Here is a 21,797-nt window from a genome sequence, read left to right on the forward strand (position 1 = left end):
GAGCAGCACCCTTTCGCTTGGGTAGTTTACACCCCAGCGGTATGAACATTGACCTCCAATTTCAGGTAGTCCTTGCTTTCTTCCTCCTTCCCCTCCCCTTCCCAGCTCCCCCACAGCTCACTGTCTCCGCCTCTTCCTTTCTTCTTCCCATCCCCCACCCCCACATCAGTCTGAAGAAGGGTCTCGACCCGAAACGTCAGGTATTCCTTCGCTCCATAGATGCTGCCTCACCCGCTGAGTTTCTCCAGCATTTTTGTCTACCTTTAATTCTACTCCTATCACTTTTGACCTTATGATAGAAATTAGCAAGACGGGGTGTGATTTGGGAGTTTTTAACCTCTATCTTATCAATAAATTAGACTGTAATTTGGTTTCAAAACGATCGGCGGTGGTGCAATGTAGTTGGAGTTAATACAGTATTATTAGGCATGGGAATGTGGTGTGATTGAATAGCGATGTATGGGGAAGACCAAATGGGGAATGGCCTAATTCTGCTTCAATTATTTATGACCTTATGAGGGAAACGAACCCTATCCGTGTGGAGGGGAGGGAGCAGGAGGGGGTATTCTCACCCCATGGGTGCGGGGAGAGGTGGAGGGAGAACACTCGTGTGTAAGGGAGGGAGCAGGAGAAGGAGAGTTCTGGAGAGGAGACCCTACCAGTGTGGAGTGGGGGGTGGGGGGTGCAGAAGGAGGGAGGGAGTCCCCTATCCACAGCTGCGAGTGTCAGAGGTTATGGGGGGAACAGGAGAGGGGGTAAGGAGGGAGAGGTAGATCAGCTATGATTGAATGGTGTAGTAGTCTTGATGGGCCAAATGGCCTAATTCTGCTCCTATCAGTTATGAACACGAGAGAGAGAACCCTCTCCTGGTGGAGAGAGAGATTCTTCACCTGTGGAGGGGAACATCTCACCTGAGGAGAGTGTTATCCATCACCCGTGGAAAATCCTTACTTTGGGCGCTGTCTCTGTGGCGTGCTCCGGGTGCTCCGGCTTCTTCCCATATCCCAAAGATGTGTGAGTTTGTAGGTTAATTGACTCTATGTAAACTGTCCCCAGTGTGTAGGGAGTGGACGAGAAAGTGGTATAACATTGAACTAGTGTGATCAGATGATCGATGACCAGTGGGCTGAAGGGCCTGTTGCCATGCTGTATCTTTCAATCAATACAAGGATGGTCTCAGTCTGTTTAACACTTCCTTTTACCTCCCTTATATCCTCACTAACACTGTAGCCTGTGGTACATGGTAATTGTGCACTGGTATCCAGAACAAAGATGAACACATATTTGCAATCTACAAAAAGAACGAGGTCAGAATACATGTAGAAAAACATTTTCTTTAAAAAAAAAACTATGAAGATATCTAATGCGCATACACCTTTATTGAAAGCGAACAATTGTACACTTTAAAATAAATAGTCAAATCTTGTTTTTGTTGAAATAATCTAACTACAACAATCACTAATTACACATTTTTCTGAATCATTCTGCTGAAAAAGTGTGGATTGTAAGCTAAATGCAAACTGCTTCCATTGCAATATTTCACAAAGCCTTAACTTTCTTCCAAGAGACCAAAACAAATGTTGATTTCACCACAACCTTTGCATTCTGTAACATGGTCCATCATAAACCTTCCAAATAATACCAAGCATTTGTCAACCATTTTTAAAGGCTGTAAGATAAATAATACTCTTTGATTCAGGATATTTCTCGAATATTAGGATGTTTCCCCGATGCGAAACTACTTGAGTTGACTTCTAAAAGGCAATGTGTTCTTATTTTTAAAGTTGGAAAGGTCTTGGTGCAGAGAGAGTTAATACTGCTATTCGTAGTCTTTCATTGTCATTAGTTTCATAAATTCAAATATGAAGTCTCATTCAGTGACTCTTCTTGTTGAACATGTCATCAGCCTTGTGTACAACGTTCCTTTACAATTGGACTATTTCCTTATCAGATTTGCTTCTTATAATGTCCACCTTCCAAACGTATCTTTAATGAAAGAGAACACCACATTTTAGATTGTTTGGATAAATAAGCGAGTTCAGTATTCCGACTGCACATGCCGAGGTCATAGGTCACTGGAAGTAAATATTCTCAGCAGCTGAACTGCTGCGTGTATACAGACCTGCGTTTCATCCGTAGTCAGGATTGAACCAGGTCTCCCGCGCTGCAAGCGCTGTTGAATTGCTACTGGAGTTAGTGACACGAGTTCTCCCTTCTCCATTGGTCCATGCAGAAATCTCAGCAGTGACAATCTAATGATCCCCCTCAGCCTGGGTGTATGGGTTCCATTCTCACTCGGGCTGCCCTGCCCTGTATATAATATACAGGGTTATTATACAGAGGTGAACCATGCACCCCTCTCGTGCATAACCCCAGGAAGCAGATTTGTGAGCGGAGTCTCATTACCATTCCCTCCCGAGTGCCCCATCCATGTCCGGGGGCGGCCAGCATGGAGAAGAAGCGCTAAATCCAGCTCAACTCTGCTCCAACTCCCGAGGAACCCGTTCCCCTACGGGCCGGGGACCATCAGCTGCACCTCTCACCTTATCCAGTGGCTGTCGGTTAACCCTCATCAGTGCCGGTAAAAGCCAAGCACCAGTCATCAACGGGGATGCACACAAAATGCTGCAGTAACTCAGCGGGTCAGGCAACATCTCTGGAGAAGGGTCACGACCCGAAACGTCACCTATTCCTTTTCTCCAAAGATGCTCCTGAGTTACTCCAGCACGTTGTGTCTACCCTCGGTGTAAACCAGCATCTGCAGTTCCTTCATACAGAGCGACGCCTGTAGGCGAGGCAGCAGGGAGAGTGATGGGGAGAGTGATGGGGAGAGAGATGGGGAGTGAGATGGGGAGAGAGGAACTCGCTATCGCGGCTTCACTGCAGGTCCCGACCACCCCGTCTCCGCAAAAACTCCCCGTCGCTAGGGCAACCCCCCCCCCCATCCCATCCCCCTGCCCCGGACTGGAGGGAGGGACTGGGGGAGATTCCCCGCCTCTGCAACCAACCTGTAAACCCCGGCACTTGCCGCGGAATGTTAAACTAAACACTCCTGTGAGCAAAACACAAACACGCACGTCTTACACCCCCCTTCTCTCTCCCCCACCTCTCACTGTCTCACAGAAGCCAATTAACTTACAACCCTGTATGTCTTTGGAGTGTGGGTGGAGACCGGAGATATCTCACACAGTCACTGCAGGAATGCCATTGTGAAGTGTTTCCGACACTGGATAGACTCACCCTCATCATTTCCCTTTCAAATTAAAAGAAGATAACCCCTCTTTCCCTCACTCATCTCCTATATCAACCGTATTTTCTTTTCCTTCCTGGTTAACATTCCTCCTCATCATCGTTGCCCTGCTCTGTTGTGTTTGATCTGAGGGAACGGCATAGCCAAACCAAGAATGGAACAATGCTAACGTCTGGAATTGGAAAGTTTGAGAAAGGTGCGAAGGCCACCAACTATTTTACAGCTGCAGATGTGGTTCAGCATCTGTCATGTGTGCAACCTCACCAACTACCACCTCAACTCCCCTGGGTCTCAGTGGTCTGTTCTGTATACTACAACACGTCATTGTAAACTCTTGCTGTGTACTCCCATGTACTCTGGGCCCAGACTGAAAGCATGTATTTTCACACAGTGGAGAAAAGCTACTTTGCTTTCTCTTGTCCATACATGTACCTGTTACTGAGGTGGAGCACCGGAGTCAAATTTCTTCTTCCTTCCTTCCATGCCAGACATAGCTTCTACGTTCTTCCTCCAATCATGGACTTCAACCTGTTTGTGTTCCTTCAGATAGAATAGATGGAGCATTACATAAGCAATATAGTCACAGTCATGCAGAATGGAATCAGGTTCTTCGACCCATCTTGCCCATGCCGACCAAGATGACCCAACTACGCTAGTCGTACTTGCCTATATATCCCTCTAAACCGTTCCTAATCATGTACCTGTCCAAGTGCTGTTATAGTACCTTCCTCAATTACCTCCTCTGACAGTACATTCAACATACCACCCTGAGTGAAAATGTTGCCCCTCAGGTTCCTATTAAATCTTTCCCCTCTCACCTTAAACCTACAACCTTGGTTCCTGATTCCCTTACCGTGAGTAAAATAACCCGCTGAGTTGCTTCAGCACTTTGTGTCTTTTCCTGGATGAAAGACTCTGTGCGTCACTGTGTCTATTTTACCATCAACTACACTTAGCACATTATTCATTAATGGGATATGTTCGTTCACCCTATCTATTCCCCTCAGGTTTATTTTCCTAGAAGAGCAATTATAAATGGAGATAACAATAAGCGAGTTCGGTATTCTAAAAAAGGCAAGGAATCATTGGATTTGTCAAAGGTCACAAGCGATAAACACTCTCGGCAGCCATGTCGCAGCATGGACACAGACCGCAGCCAGGATCGATCCTCGGTCTCCGGCGCCACAATCGCTGTTGAACCATCACTGGACAATCCCTGTCCCCTCCCGAGTGCCCCCCTCCCCCCCCCGCCGCCGTTCGGGGGCAGCCAGAGAGACGTCAGCAGATGGGAGCGGCGCCCCCAGATCCATAGCCAGCGCAGAGAAGCAGCGCTAAATCTAGCTCAACTCTGCCTGTCCCTCCTGGTGAACCTACAGCCCTGCCTGGACTGATGGGACACCAGCCCAGAGCCGTGGAGTTAGCGCTGCTTGTCCGCGCTGGCTGTAAGCCTGGGTCGCCGCGCCAGCCAGTCCAGGCAGGGCTGTAGGTTAACCCATTGGGACAGGCAGAGTTCAGCTGGATTTAACGCTGCTTCTCCGCGCTGGCTATTAGCGCCACTCCCGTCTGACTCTCGACGTCTCTGGCCATCCACGGTCGGCGGGGGGGGGGCACTCAGGAAAGGGGGGGAATGATCTAGTGGCGGTTCGGCAGCAATGGCGGTGCTGGAGACCTGGATCGATCCTGGCTGCGGATGAGGCGCAGGTCTGTGTCCATGCTGCGGCACGGCTGTTTTTCGTTTGTGACCTATGACCTAGGCATGTGCAGTCGGAATACCGAACTCGCTTATTTAGCAGCAGGAAATTAACCAAAATGAAATATGATTAATGAACCAGAAGATTAATCGTTAATGTGCTTGCAACACTATCGTACCTTCTCGTCCTCTTTTTTCACTGATTTTAGATTTGACCTCAAATCCAACGAGGTTTTGTAGGTGGTCTCTGCCAGAGCGCCCAGCATTTCATCTGCAGATACCCTGACCCGACGGAGTGTGGGACGTTTGAACTTGCCTTTCAGATCTAAAACTTTCTGAGTTAAGCTCTCGATCTGAATAAAACAAAGCATTTCATGAACCGATCCCTCGATAATTTACAGGTGCGGTTTTCTGCAGTGGGGTGGAACTGGCTGATTTACCTCTTTCCTGTTTTTGGATACTTTAGCTTCAACGTCATAGCGTTCCGCGTCAACACCGTCGATCGTCTGTTGGAATTGTTTGCACATGTTCTGCAATGTTCCAAAACAAGATGAACAGGAAGATAAGAAGCCTCGTTCAAAATCTGCACTTTTCTTCTCTTTATATTGTTCTGGAAGAATCGTTTTCCTGTTTCCTACCCAAATTCCACAGCTACTTCATGTTCATAAGTTCTAAGAGCAGAATTAGGCTATTTGGCTCATCAAGTCTACTGCGCCATTCAATCATGGCTGATCTAGCCTTCCCTCACAACCCCATTCTCCTGCCTTCTCCCCATAAGCCCTAACTAATCATCTGTTCTGCAAAACCAATGTTACAATTGCTCCTCCGTGACCCCACCATAGGTCGCATGTTCCCATCCCCCCCTCTTTCCGCCTTCAGTTTGTCATGAAGAGGCGTTGCCTGAGCAGGGGTCAGAAATGCATGAAAAAGTTGGTCTCTTAAAAGTGGGCCTTTAATGCATTTCTACGTAGAGACTTTACTTTGTACATAATAGAAAGGACACAGAGTGCTGTAGTAACTCAACGGGTCCAGCACCATCTCTGGAGAACATGGGCAGACGACGTTTCGGGTCAAGACCCTTTTTCAGTCTGAATGTAGTAGGGAGGAGAAGCGTGGAAGAAAAAGGTGGGGGTTGTACAAAGCCTGGCAGGTGATAGTTGGATACAGGTAAGAGGAATCTGGAGTGGTAGATCAGTGTTTGTTTACATATACAGCTTGGAAACAGGCCCTTTGGCCACCAAGTCCATGCTGGTTCCATACTGTACACTAGGTACATTTTTTTAATGGAAGCCGATTATCAAAAAAACGCATATCTTTGGAATGTGAAAGGAACCTGGGGCACCTGGAGAAAACTCACGTGGTCATAGGGAGAACGTGCAAACTCTGTACAGACAGCACCCAAGGTTAATTGGCTTTCGTAAATTGCCACAAATGTGCAGGGAGTGGATGAGAAAGAGAGATAACATAGAACTACAGTGATCGCGTGATCGGTGATCAACGTGGACTCGGTGGGCTGAAGGGCCTGCTTCCGTTCTGTATCTCTAAAGTAATCTTTTAAAGCTGTGATATATTTATCCATTATTCTTTGCAGTTATTTTCACTCAGTCCTTAGTTTGCAGTGACCCCTAAGCTTCTGCTGTACGAGGGTGAGATTGCCACTGTGCCAGTACAGAGGTGATGATGGGGAATGGGACTTTGGAAGTCATCTTCCGGCGTTCTCTCATTATACGCCCCTTGGACAAAAATAACGTCAACGTGATCTAGACACAACCGCAGAAAATTAGGCAACTTAAAGTGAGCATTATATGTTGGTAAATGTAAAACTACATTTTCTAAATTCAGGAATTTCCACATGCCACATTATCTAAGAACAGATTATTCTTGGATGGTTGCAGTGACTGACCAGTTCCCAAACAATCCCACCCATTCATCTCTTCACAAACTCATGTTGGTTGCAGTTTTCACTGAATAATAATCCAGCATTTACTTGCAGTTCCTGAACCGAAAGGCTCGACGTGTTAAGTTGTGGCACAGTATCCTTTAGCACTCGATTCCTTTCGATATCTCTTTCATTCTTTTCTTTTTCCAGTTTCTTCGCTGCATTTGCCAGCATCAAACTCTGACATAGAAACACACAGAAACATTAACATTGAAAAAATTTAAATTTTTAGCTCTACTTCATATTATAAACTTTCAAAGAAAAACAAAGGATTCTTACCAATATTAGAGAAATGATTCTTTCATCTGATTCGCCACTAGGAAGTCAGTTGTAGAAACCCATTGCTTACTTGGGAACCATTAACACTGGTTTCCAAAGTTGATTGAAGGGTTAAAGTAGCCATTAATGTATTTAAAAAATGATGCACTAAAATCAAGAGATTTAGAACAGTCAGTCAGGTCCATAATAGGTGCTGACCTTCCCACCATTGAAGGGATCTAAGGAGATGCTGCCTCAAAAAGGCAGCCAGCATCATCAAGGACCAACATCACCTTGGCCATGCTCTCATTCATACCTGCCACCCGGAAAGCAGGTACAGGAATCTGAATGCAGTGACCACCAGGTTCAGGAACAGTCTCTTCCCACCAACCATCAGGCTCTTGAACACTGCAAACACGTGACTAAAAATTATAATTATAGGGTAATATATATGCCCCATTTAATGTAAAAATAAGGTACATACCTTTAATTGTTTGCTTTATAAAACCCTGGGGCTGCCAGAGCTTGCGAACTGAACGAGAGCTTTTAAATTTATTATATCTACTCTTCGAGGCCTATAAAACTAATAATAGCTTTTGGGACCGGGTCTTGCAGCGATTCTCCGTTAATGATTTACTAGGCTGAACATCTGCGATTGGAACAGCCTAGTAAAAATGGGTTTACCGAGTAATCTATTGCCACGATACTGTGTTTTGTACAGACCTGTTTGGCCATGCAGCTGCAAGACTTTCATTCAGTTCTATTCAGGCTCGAACACTGCAAACATATGACAGATTTTATAGATTTTTTATTCATTGAACTTTTTTTGTTTACCGAGTAATCTATTGAGTACTGTGTTTACAGACCTGTTATGCAGCTGCAAGACTTTCATTGTTCTATTTCGATACATATGACAATTTAACACTCTTGACATCGACAATGCCAATAATTAACGGGCATATTTATTATAAAACATGGAACTGTACAGCACAGAAACAGACACTTCAGCCCAAAATGTTCACGCTGAACATGATGCGCCGAACTGATCACATCTCCTGTATGTGATCCATAACCCTCCAGATCCTGCCTATCCATGTGCCTATCAAAAATCTTCTTAAATGCCCCTATCGTATCGGCCTCCATCACCACTCCAGCAATGCGTTCCAGGCTCCCATCACCCTTTGTCTAAAAAAAATTGCCCTGCACATCCCAGTTAAACTTCCCCCCCCTCCCCTCTCCCCTTTATCATAATATCCTCTAGTGTTTGACATTTCTACCCTGGGAAAAAGCTTCTGACTGTCTACCCTATCAACGCCTCTCATAATTTGATATACTTCAATCGTCTCCCCTCAACCTCTGACAACAATCCAAGTCTATCCAACCTCTCATTGTAGCTGAAACCCTCTAATCCAAGCAACAATCTTGGTAAACCTCCTCTAAACCCTCTCCACAGCCTCTAAATCTTTCCTGTGATGGGGCGAGCGGAACTGCATGCAATACTCCAAATGCGACACAACCAAAACTCAAGATCTGCATCATAACTTCATGACTCTTATACTCAATGCCCCTGGCATTGAGGACACCCATACCATATGCCTTCTTTACCCCCTATCTCCTTGTGCTGCCACCTTCAATCAGCTATGAACTTGGACTTCAAGATCCCTCTGCAATCTCAATGCTGTTAAGGGTATTGCCATTAACTATATGTTTCCCCCTTACATTCAACCTCCCAAAGTGCAACACCTCATAATTATGTAGTATTTACCCATAATGCTTTTTTAAATATCACTACAAGCATCATAATAAGCTTAGGATAATTAATCCATTTTTAAAAAAATATTCATTTTCTTGGTGAGATTGGGATATCCCGACCAGATTTCACAACTGTACCAAAATGGTGTCCAACAGCTGAAATTTGATTTAAGCCTATTGCGCAAAACATAAAGTACTGGACAAACTCAGCGGGTTAGGCAGCATCTGTGGAGGGAATGGACAGATGACATTTGGATTGGGACCTTTCTTCAGACTCCTTGGATTCCAGAGCAATATTGCGATCGTTTCAAGGAGTCTTAACTCGTTTCACGAAATTGAACTCCTGTGTGCGTTAGGACTCTTTTCCAGTGTAAAACCACCACAGATAATATTGATGGGTATGCAATGTCCAAAATAAGCCATGCACATCATTTTCAACCTCACTGGTTGAAGAATGACAGTTCTTGTTGACACAGGCGACCAGCTTTTTATTGACTTCCTTTTTCCGGAAGCCATGCTATTTAAAGGGCTAACACTAAAACTGCATTCTCTGCCCCTGTGAGATGGTGACCTCCTGTGATCTCAAATACAACCTTGCATGCCTGGCCTGTGGAGGACAGGGCCAGTCTCTCTCAAAGCTCGAGGATCAAAGTCTGTCCCCAGTTCTCCCGCAATCCTCTCAGGCATCTGCCATTGATCAATGCTGAGAGACATGGATAACGTGGACAGTCAGAACCATTCCCCCAGGATGGAAATGTCCAAATAGCTTTAAGGGTGAGAGGGGCAAAGTTTAAAAGAGATGTTTGGGGCAAGGTTTTTACACGGAGAAGGCATTTCTTTAGCCAGAGGGTGGTGAATCTGTGTTATTCATTGCCACATATGGCAGTGAGGCCGTCATTGGGTATTTTAAACCAGAGATTGACAGGTTCTTGATTAGTAAGTGCATCAAAGGTTACGGGACGAAGGCAGGAGAATGTGGTTGAGAGAGAAAAATAGACAAGCTATGATAGAATGGTGGAGCAGACTCAATGGACCGAATGGCCTAATGTTGTTCTATGTCTTATGACCCCATGAAAGCCTGGAACATGTTGCCAGGGGTGGTGGAGGCAGATATGATTGTAGGGGTTGAGAAGCTTTTGGATAGGTACATGGATATGATTGTAGGGGTTGAGAGGCTATTGGATAGGTACATGGATATTCAGGGAATGGAGGGATATGGATCAAGTGCAGGCAGAGGAGATTAGTTTATCTTGCATCATGTTCAGCACAGACATTGTGGGCCGAAGAGCCTGTTCGGTTCTGAATTCTATAATGCTGCACCTCTGTTTGCTTCTCAGTTGCACAGCAGGAGAGTCACGAGGGTTTAATTGCCACATGTACCGGTAACAGAACAATGGCAATCTTACTTACTGCACCTTAACAGGCCTGCAAATACAATCACACTGATAATGTATAACAATCAATAATACAATAAATTCATAGCCATAATACTAGTTAACCATAATAGTGCAAAAACCAAAGCCCACAGTGCAACCAAAGACACAATGCATAGATCATAGTTGCTGAGATTAGTGTTGTGCAAAGAGCCTGTTGGTTGTAGGGAAGGAGCTGTTCCTGAACCTGGACGTTTCAGTTTTCAGGCTCCTGTCAAGTCAAGTCAAGTCAAGTCAAGTCAAGTTTATTTGTCACATACACATACGAGATGTGCAGTGAAATGAAAGTGGCAATGCTCGTGGACGTTTGTGCAAAAGACAAACAACCAAGCAACCAAACAAACTATAAACGCAATCATAACACACATATTCTTTCACATAATATTCTTTCCAATGGCAGGAGTGCAATGAAAGCGTAGCCATGGTGGTGTGGATCTTTGTTGATGCTGGCTGCCTTTTTGAGGGAGCCCCTCCTGTAGATCCCCTCGATGGTGGGGAGGTCAGCACTGGTGATGGACCGGGCCGTCCCCACTAGTCAAGTCAAGTCAAGTCACATTTATTTATATAGTACATTTAAAAAACAACTCGCATTGGCCAAAGTGCTTTACATTGGTATAAGAATAGTATAACAAACAAACTACATACATGTAGCCCTCGCTCAGAGGACGTCAAGAAAGGCTTGGGAGTACAGATGAGTTTTTAGTCTCGACTTAAAGCAGTCGATGGAGGGGGCAGTTCTGATGGGAAGGGGGATGCTGTTCCACAGTCTAGGAGCTGCAACCGCAAAGGCGCGGTCGCCCCTGAGCTTATGCCTAGACCGCGGGATATTTAGCAACCCCAAGTCGGCCGATCTGAGGGACCTGGAGGTGGTGTGGTAGGTGAGCAGACTTTTAATGTAGGTAGGGGCAAGCCCATTAAGGGCTTTGTAGAAGAAGGATCTTGAAATTTATTCGGAACCGCGCAGGGAGCCAGTGGAGAGAGGACAGGATCAGGATAATGTGGTCCCTTTTCGGGTGCCCGTCAGGAGTCTCGCTGCAGGCGGGACAGGGAAGATTGGCTGATGCCAGTGTAAAGGGAGTTGCAGTAATCTGGGCGGGAGGAGATAAATGTGTGGATGATCTTTTCGAGGTCAACAAACTGGTTTTACTTTAGCTATCGTCTTTTTGTAATCTTTTTGTAATCTTCATTCTTGCACATTTGAGTTACCAAGCCAGGCTGTGATATAATAGTAAGATTAAACGAGTACTTACCAGTACGAAGTTTGATCTGTATTTTATGAGGAGTTACGATGAGGGATTACGTGAAGAACCCACCCAGCGCGCAGGCGCGGCATACTTCCAAGCAGCGGTGTGGAATCACAGATAGACACTAGTTGAAGTAAAGATAGTAAAGACCAACGAGACATTAGTCCGAATTTGATCTATATAATGAGGGTGGGAGCGGAGGGCACGTAATCCCTCATCGTAACTCCTCATAAAATACAGATCAAACTTCGTACTGGTAAGTACTCGTTTAATCTTACTATTTTACTTCGGAGTCACGTGAGTGACTACGTGAAGACTTCAAAGGTCTGTGATTTCAAACCGTGTAACAGTTATATCACTCACTGCCGAAAGATCATCGAGGGAGGAAGTGGTAGCTAGAGACCAACAAGTTTGTTTAGTTATAAAAGAAATGTTTATTAACTATAACAAAAAAAATAGCTCCCATGGGCTTTAAATCATAACTTTGCGGTTTTTAAAATGGTATCCGCAAAGACGTCCTGTTCCATCAGCGGTTTCTTGTAAAATCGTTGGAATGTCGATTCCCTTGACCATCCCGCTGCTCTGAGGATGTGGTCTAGGGGAACCTGCATCCTATCCGCCGCTGAGGTGGACGCTGCCCTGGTTGAATGGGATTTAAAAACATTTGTGTTAATCCCTGCCATGCTGAGGACCTGTTTCAACCATCTGGATAATGTTTGGCTGGTTACCCGTCCAAAAGGCTTTCTGTGGCTAACCCATAAGGCTTTCTCTCTCCCTCTAAGCGTTTGGGTTGTGTCTAGATAATGATGAAGGTGGGTCACCACACACAGCCTAGGTTCTGGAGGGTAAGCCAGGAAGATCAACGGGGAGTTTGATGTACCTGGTCTACTTTGTTTTACCAACCCCGGCATGGTGAAAGTAATGGTATCTGGGGTGGTCACCATGTAGTTCAGATTTAGCTGATGGAGCGACTGAACCCTTTGAGCTGAGACAAGCGCCATGAGCATGAGGGTTTTATAAGTGGCCTGATCCAGGCTCAGGGATCCCACCGGAGGCCAACCTCGAAGGTGTGTCAGAACTACACTCACATCCCACATGTGAGTGTATCTAGGTGTAGGGGGTTTGGTATTAAAGATCCCCTTAAGGAGTCTGATGACCAGAGGGTGGGATCCCACACTATGCTGTTCTATCGGCATGAGGTATGCGGACAGTGCGCTCCGAGCCGTATTGATGGCACTGTAGCTCATCTTGAGATCATGGTGCAGGTGGGCCAGGAACTCCAGCACATCCGAGATCGAAGCCGTCTTGTAGGATGTCCCTGCGTCCAGACAGTACTGTTCCCATTTCCTGATGAAGGTCAGGTACTGTTTCTTGGTGGAAACTCGCAGGGATGCCGACATGGTGGTGATTGTTCTGTCTGATAACCCCAATCCCCGGTAAGGCCTGTTCAAAATCTGGAAACCAGGAGTTTCAATTTTTGGTGGCATGGATGGCTAATGCCAGTTACCGGGTGAGTCAATAATTGGGGGTGGTGTTGAAGGACCATTGGTGTCTCTACCACCATGTCGTGGAACATTGGGAACCATGGTTGGGTAGGCCAGTCGGGCACGACCAGAATGCCAGAGGCTGAGTCTGCCTGAATTTTCTGGAGTACCCGACTGATGAGGCAGAAGGGAGGGAAAGCATAGAAAAAGAAATTTCCCCAATCCAGCGTGAAGGCATCTACCGCTGCTGCCTCTGGGTCTGGTTCCCAAGCCACATACATGGGTAGTTGGTGATTTAACCTAGACGCAAACAAATCTATATCTGGCGTACCATATTGCTTGACAATTTTAGCAAATAATTTTGGGTCCAACATCCATTCGATGTTGTCGTTGAATTTTCGTGACCTGGTGTCCGCCACTAAATTTAGCTTGCCTGGTAAATAGGCAGCTGATAGCCAAATATGTCTCTCGACACACCATTGCCAGATTATAGCAGTTAATTTGTCGCATGATACTGATTTAATGCCACCCATGTGCTGGATATAAGATACTGCCGTAGTGTTGTCGATCATAATTCTAACATGCACGTGCCGCATATCAGATGCATATGCTTTTAGCCCATAAAAGGCGGCGAGCATTTCCAAAAAGTTAATGCCCAGTGATTGTAGTAGCGATGCCTCTGAGTTAGTCCATCTGCCACCTGTGCTGTCTATGGAGTTAGTAGCTCCCCAGCCTAAAGCACTGGCATCCGTTGCAATGGTTATGTTAGGATTGGTTACGGCGATAGGACTGTGACTGTGCCAAATATTGTCAACCCACCACTGAAGTTCTGATTTGGCTTCAGCGGGTAAATCCATTTTGCGATCATAATGCCCCCTATGAAGGCGTAATGCATGAGTCCTTGCTCTTTGTAGATTTTGATAATGCAAGGGCCCATGTTGGGCAGCCGGAAATGCTGCTACTATAGAGCCAATAACTCTGGCTACATGCCGTATTCTAGGTTGCGGTGTAGCAATTAAATGGCTACAAGCTTCAATGAGTGAAACTGTTTTGTTTCTGGGCAGAGTGACAGTCATGTGAATCGTGTCAATAGTGAAGCCTAAGTAATCCATGTTAGTAGTAGGCTCCAATATTGATTTATCTGGGTGAAGGATAAAACCCAAAGTTTCAAGGAGTTGTTTAGTGGCTAACACTCCTGCGACAGCTTGTTCCCGTGTTCTTCCTAATATGAGAACATCGTCCAGATAGGCCACTACTAAATGTTTTAGTTCTCTCAATTTCTTCATGGCCACTTTAAGAATTTTCGTAAATAGTCTGGGAGCTGTCGTTAAACCATTGGGCAAAGCTCGGTACTGCCATAGCTGGCCCCTCCAGATAAATTTCAGATATTTAAAGTAATCTTTATGAATGGGTACCAAATAGTAAGCATCTTTGATATCTATGCTTGCCATGTAGTATCCCTTGGAGATCAGTTGTCTGGCAGTGACAAGTGTCTCCATTTTGAAATGTTGATACTCAACAGACTGATTGAGTGATGTCAGATCAATAATAATGCGACATCCACCATCTTTTTTGGTTTTGAGAAAAATATTTGATACAAATTCTTGCGGCTCGTGTGTGGTCATTTCTATGATGCCTTTAGCCACGAGCCGATCAAGTTCAGCTTGTCCTTCGACCTTCTCAACTGCCGAGGGAAGGAACACCCTTTGGGGCATGTGCTGAACTGGCGGTTCTACGCCTGGTTTGAACTCAATTTTGTATCCACTAATACTGTTGAGTATAAACTGATTGTTAGTAAGGGAGCACCAAACATGCTTGAAGAACCTCAAACGTCCCCCTGTTAATACTACACCCTTTGTCTGTGTATGTTGACAGGAACCAGACCCACCTACCTCCATGTTCACTTGTGGGGTCGTTTTCGGTGGGTCTGGCCCAAGGTTGTCCGTGTTGGTGCTGCGGTGGGGCGGCGCATCTTCCCACGGCTCCGCCCTGGGCCCCGCTCTAAAAAAGAGCACTGGGGGTAGTGGGAGGCGGTCACCAGGCTTTCACCAGCTCGGTATCTGCTGGTGGCTGCCGAGGCGTGCGGCCAACTGGGTGTCTTCACCCTGCTCGGTCCTGGCCCTGCCCTCATGAGGCCTACTGGTTTTGCCGCCTCTTCCAACTCCTTGAGCCTTTTGGCCAGATCCGCACCAAATAGCAGCGCCTGTCGTTCGGGCGCTGGAGCTTTACAGAGGCCGGCATATGTTGGGTTGAGGGCAGGCCTGATGTTGTCCCGCCGTAGGTTGTTTAGCTCATACGTGGTGCTGCACATCAGTGCGAGGGCATCCTGCTGGGGTATGGTCAGGTCTTCATCCCCCAACGGACCGAGCAAAGGCGGTGACGGCTGCTGAGTGGAGCTTCAGGACTCGCTGCATTTTGACCTCCTGAGCCCTTATTTGCTGCCCCAGCTGGTTCCAGATCTGCCCATTGACCGTCTTGACCCTCAGCGCCTCGCAATTTTCTGGCGCGATGTAGTTGTCAAGGGCCTGCTGGACAGCCTTGTCCTGCAGCGGGTTGTTGGACAGCCTGTTTATAGTTGCCGCCATTCTGGGTGGCAACACCATCCCAGTTGTTGGTGGTGCCGCATATCGGCCCACTACACCCAGTAGCTCTTCTTCCGGCATGCCCGGCATGCTGACGATATCCTCCGCCTGCCCTTGGGATAGGCCAGCCCAGTCCTGGCCTCCCTTACTGCCCTCGAACATAGAGGGTACAGAAGGGTGTGGAGAGGAGGAGGCCAAAGCCCGTCCTCCTGGGAGATGCCGCATCTCCTCATTTATCATACGCTCGAGGCGCTGCCTCATGCAGCTGATCCGAGCGTCTCCCCTTTTCGGTGGGGGAGAGTGTTCCCGTTCCTCCGATTCATCGGAGGACACCGGCCGGTCGGTTTTATGAGTCGCCTTCCTCCCTGTGCGGGGCGTTGAAATCTGCAGCACTGGGGGCGGCTCGGTGTCGGGTGAGCGGGAGCGTTGAAAAAGCTCCTCCGCTGCGAGAGGCTGCCGTCCCGCTATGGACCCGTCCTCGGGTGGAGTAGGGCAGGCAGTCCTCCTGGCTGGTCGCTTGCGAGAGGCCATTATTCTCTCTAGCGCGACTCTGTAACAAAAAAGGCACTTACCTGAGGTCTCGTCTTTATGCTGCAGCTGGAGAGCCTGGCTCCAGCTGTTGCCGCTGTTGCACTGCTGACGTAATGCCACGCCTGCGCGCTGGGTGGGTTCTTCACGTAGTCACTCACGTGACTCCGAAGTAAAATCAGTCAATATGCTCTCCACCACACACCTATAAATGTTTGATAGAGCATTCATCGATATACCGAATCTCCTTGAACTTCTAAATAGCGGCATTGATGAGCCTTCTTTGTGGGGACCAGAGGGGCAACTTTTTCAAGCAGAGGGTGGCGTACACGTGGAACAAGTTACCAGAGGAAGTGGTGGAGGTGGCAATTTACACCATTTAAAAGACACTGGACAGGTATATGAACGGAAAAGTTTTGGAGGGATTCAGGGTTGGCAGACAAGTGGGACCGGTTCCATTAGGCAACTTGGTTCGTGTAAGCGCGTTGGGCTGTATGGCAGTAGAGCTGGATGACTCTACAACTACTTTGGAATAGTAAAAATATATTATGGATAGCGGACTCGTTAGGTGACCTGAAAAAAAGTCAAGATAAATGGATCACTTTCAGGTTGCTAAGCTATAAGTAGTCGGGTTGGCATGGGTCAGAGCTGTGGGCTTGCTTATTTATAATCAATATTAATGTTTGTTTAGTTTAGCCGTTCACTGATGAGTTGTGATGAGGTCAGAAGAGTCTACAGAGTAGAAGAATCAAAGTGCTGGAGTAACTCAGCGGATCAGGCAGCGTCGGTAGAGTTGCTGCTTTACTGCGAATGCAGCACCGGAAACCCGGGTTCGACCCCGACTACGGGTGCTGTCTGTACAGAGTTTGTACGTGCTCCCCATAACCTGCATGGGTTTTCTTCGAGATCTTCGGGTTCCTCCCACACTCCAAAGACGTACAGGTTTGTTGGTTAATTGGCTTGGTAAATGTAAAAATTGTCCCTAGTATGTGTAGGATAGTGTTAATATGCAGGGATCGCTGGTCGTCGCGGACCCGGTGGGTCGAAGGGCCTGTTTCCGCGCTGTATCTCTAAACTAAACTAAACTAACATGGATAGGTGACGTTTGGAGTTAGAAACATACATAGAAACATAGAAAACAGGTACAGGAGGAGGCCATTTAGCCCTTTGAGCCAGCAGTGCCATTCATTGTGATCATGGATGATCATCCACAATCAGTAACCCATATCTGTCATCTCCCCATATCCCTTGATTCCACTAGCCCCAAGAGCTCTATCTAACTCTCTTTTAAATTCATCCAGTGAATTGTCCTCTACTGCCTTCTGTGGCAGAGAATTCCACAAATTCACAATTCTCTGAGTGAAAAAGTTGTTTTTCATCTCAGTTTTAAATGGCCTCCTCTTTATTCTTAGACTGTGGCCCTTGGTCCTGGACTCCCCCAACATTGGGAATATTTTTCCTGCTTCTAGTTGTCCAGCCCTTTTATAATTTTACATGTTTTCTATAAGATATCCTCTCATCCTTCTAAATTCCAGTAAATACAAGCCCAGTCTTTCCAATCTTTCCTCATATGACAGTCCCGCCATCAAAAGGATTAACCTCGTGAACCTACGCTGCACTGCCTCAATAGCAAGGATGTCCTTCCTCAAATTAGTTGCCCAGAACTGCACACAAAACTCCAGATGTGCTCTCACCAGGGCCCTGTACAACTGCAGAATGACGTCTTTACTCCTATACTCAAATCCTCTTGTCATGAAGGCCAACATACCATTAGCTTTCTTCACTGCCTGTGGTACCTACATGTTTACTTACAGTCACTGGTGTACAAGGACACCCAGAACTCGTTGGACTTCCCTTTTTCCTAATCTGACACCATTGAGGTAATAATCTGCCTCCTTGTTCTTACCGCCAAAGTGGATAACCTCACATGTATCTACATTATACTGCATCTGCCATGCATCTGTCCGGGTCATCCTGCAACTTCCTCTTCGCAGTTCACACTGCCACCCAGCTTGGTGTCATCTGCAAATATGCTAGTGTTACTTATAATTCCATCATTAATATGTATTGTAAATAGTTGCGGCCCCAGCACCGAGCCTTGCGGCACTCCACTCGCCACTGCCTTCCATTCTGACAGGAACCTGTTTATTCCTACTCTTTGTTTCCTGTCTGCCAACCAATTCTCTATCCATGTCAATACCCTACCCCCAATATCATGTGCTCTAATTTTGCCCATTAATCTCCTGTGTGGGACCTGATCAAAGTCTTTCTGAAAGTTCAGATACACTCCATCCACTGGCTCTTCTTCATCCATTTTACTTGTCACATACTCAAAAACATGTCAGAAGATTAGTCAAGCAGGATTTCCCCTTCATAAATCCATGCTGACTTGGACCAATCCTTTTACTGCTATCCAATTTAATAATTGACTCCAGCATCTTCCCCACCACCGATGTCAGGCTAATTGGTCTATAATTCCCTGTTTTCTCTCTCGCAGAATATGCAAACTCCACACAGACAGCACCCGTAGTCAGGATTGAACCCGGTCTCTGGTGCTGTGAGACAGCAGTTCTACTGCTGTACCACTGTGCCACCCCTTTATTGAGCATTTTCATTTAGTTGTTGTGTTCTCTATTGAGTAAGGGTGGCACAGTGGCACAGCGGTACAGCGCCCAGACCTGCGTTTTCCATCCTGACTACGGGTGCTGTCTGTACGGAGTTTGTACGTTCTCCTTGTGACCTGCATACGTTTTCCCCGAGATCTTCGGTTTCCTCCCACACTACAAAGACGCACAGGTTTGTAGGTTAATTGGCTTGGTATAAATGTATAAATGTTAAATTGTCCCTAGTGTGTGTAGGGTAGTGTTAATGTGCGGGGGTCGCTGGTTGGTGCGGACTCGGTGATCTGAAGGGTTTGTTCTCTAAACTAAACCGAACACTGAATTTACAAACCTGTGGTGCTGCTGCAAGTAAGAATTTAATTGTTCTATTTCTGGACACATGTCCAGTATTTTGGAACATATGACAATAAAAGACTCCTGATATTGGAATTATGTTGGCATCCATAGTGACCAAGCTGTACTCGCTAATAGCTGCTTCTATCCATCAATGGATCCCTGGACTGCACACAACTCGACAACTGCACAATTCACTTAAGTAATGCAGCGAATCTCCACGTACATCAGCTATGATACTGCGTCATGATGAAGCTCTTTAATTAAAAGCTTCTGGATTTCTATTATGGACCACATTGCCCGTTCAGTACCAGCAGACTGTGTAAGGTCTGCCAAGCCAGGAGTTCACTTCAATGGTGAGGAATGTTCTATTGGGAATGTGATTTGATTTAGTTTAGTTTAGAGATACAGCGCGGCAACAGGCCCACCGAGTCCGCACTGACCAGTGGTCCTTGCACATTAACACTATCCTACACACGCTAGGGACTATTTTACACATTAACGTACAAACCTGTACGTCTTTGGAGTGTGGGGGGAAAACCAAGATCTCGGAGAAAACTCACGCAGGTCACGGGGAGAACGCAAAAAACTCCGTACAGACAAGCACCCGTAGTCAGGATTGAACCTTGGGTCTCTGGCGCTGTAAGGCAGTAGCTCTACCGCTGCACCACCGTGCCGTGAAGTCATTGTTAGACTGACTAAAGGGACACAGCAATGGATTCACAGCACAATCACTGCCAATGGATCAAAGCCTTACCTTAAGGTGGATTTTACGTGCAATCGGGACTTTGCCCCTTTTCTGCAATAAAAAACAAAAGGAATTGTTATTTAATCAGACCAAAATAAATAAGGAATTGTAAGTAAATAAATCAAAACTAAATAGGATGGGAAATGATCAGATCCCTATATTGCAAGTCTACGGAGCTCAACATTTTCTTAAATATTGCAGTTTATTAATTGGAAGACTCAATACACATGGGTTTATGAATGACACTATACAGACGATGTTCTATGTGAATAGCAGATTCTTTGTCAGGCTTCCTCCATCGTTCATGCTGCAGAACCAGGTTCAAAAATAGAATTGCAAAAAACACAGTGCTGAAGTAACTCTACTTCAGGGCCATGCAGCATCTCTAGAGAACGTGGATGTGTGATGTTAGAGGTGGCGGCTGGACAAAGCCTGGCGATGATGGGTGTATACAGGTTAGGGCGGGGAGGGGGTGGGGTGAGGGGGGGAGGGTTGGCAAATGGGTGGACAATGGCCAGAACTGAAAGGACAGAAGACGGGATAAGAAGAGGCATGAATTGTGAGACTGGAAGAAGGAATGTAGGTGGAAGGGGAGGGGGAAGGGATGGGGATAATTGCGTTTGTAATTGAAAGATATTATTACATTCATCTCCTCTCTTTGCCTTTACATCTGGGAGGAAATATTAATGAGCAGGAATGGGTAGAGTGCATTTTGACTTCTAGAATGGGGTGTGATGACATTCTGTGAAAATGGTGTATAAGGCATGTGCGATACATCTTGAGCAGTATCTTTAAAGCTTCTTGTTAGTTCCGTTAGTTTATAAGCTGGCCTCTATTGTTGGTGATTGTTGATTTTTAGTCAGAGGACTGACGGACACAGCTCTATGACTATGGAACTAAACTCCTCTTACATCCCTCTGGAAACTACATTGCTTATAATGATGCCCCCTGGCATAGCATGCTAGATACTGATTTTACACATAACTAGACACCCAATTACTTTCAGCTGTAGATTACAGTCGCCTGGGCTTATGTGATTTCATTGTTAAAACATTCAAAAAGAGAGAAATTTAGAGAAAATTGAAACTGACCTGTTCATTGCTGTATATTGGGAGGGAAAGAAACAAATATTTAGCATTAATATCATTTGTAATTTGCACATGGCATTTAAAAAACCTAAATTGAAATCTATACTTACTTTCCCTCTGACATTTTGACCTGTATAATGATAAAACAGAGGCCGGTTAAACTAATCTCAGATACATTAGCATTATTTTCCATTCATATTGCTTCAGATCAGTGCTCTGTTGTGACAGTATGGTGTACCAGCACTTCGAACACGTTAAACATCATTAGTTTGCTGGCCACATGACATGTATGTTTATTAATTGTACATAAAGGCACCTCTTCATGTACAAAAGAGCACTGGGTATTGCCATTGGTTTGTTATTGTTTGCGTGCAATACAGTCAAATCATATTATACGTTAATACAATCAAGCTATACACAAGTAAACCAGGTAGCGCATAGAGAAAATTTAAAGATTGCAGGTTATAGTTTTATAGAGTTATAGCATTACAGTTACATAGAAAATGTGCAATGTCCGCAATGAGGTAGGTTGGAAGATCGGGAAGATACGGTGTCAGGGGTTATAGGGAGAAGGCAGGATAATGGGGTTTGGAGGGAGAGATGGATCAGCCATGATTGAATGGTGGAGTAGACTTAATGGGCCGAATTACCTAATTCTGAAACTATCACATGACCTTATGACTACACTCTAGCTTATGGGAGGACTGTTCAGTAGTCTGATAACTGTGGGGAAGAAGCTGTTTCTCAATCTGGTGGTATGTACTTTCAAATTTTCGAATCATCTGCTCAATAGGAGAAGGGGGACGAGGGATTGACCTGGGTGATAAAAGGTCCTGAGGCAACGTCA

The 21,797-nt window shown here is 45.8% G+C and overlaps 1 protein-coding gene across 1 annotated transcript; it reads right to left on the reverse strand.

Annotated features, from left to right (window-relative positions):
• Positions 1-1,346: 1,346 nt before the first annotated feature.
• LOC129707708 (troponin I, slow skeletal muscle-like) lies at positions 1,347-19,936 on the reverse strand. Its single transcript, XM_055652935.1, has 6 exons — positions 19,872-19,936; positions 6,928-7,059; positions 5,381-5,470; positions 5,120-5,293; positions 3,683-3,790; positions 1,347-1,986 (listed from the first exon to the last, which is right to left on the reverse strand). The coding sequence occupies exons 2-5, from the start codon at positions 7,051-7,053 to the stop codon at positions 3,686-3,688; spliced, it is 495 nt and encodes a 164-aa protein (XP_055508910.1). The 5' UTR covers positions 7,054-7,059; positions 19,872-19,936; the 3' UTR covers positions 1,347-1,986; positions 3,683-3,685.
• Between the last annotated feature and the right edge of the window lie 1,861 nt (positions 19,937-21,797).

The sequence above is a fragment of the Leucoraja erinacea genome, chromosome 22 (genome assembly GCF_028641065.1).
Source record: "Leucoraja erinacea ecotype New England chromosome 22, Leri_hhj_1, whole genome shotgun sequence".
NCBI lineage: Eukaryota > Metazoa > Chordata > Chondrichthyes > Rajiformes > Rajidae > Leucoraja > Leucoraja erinaceus.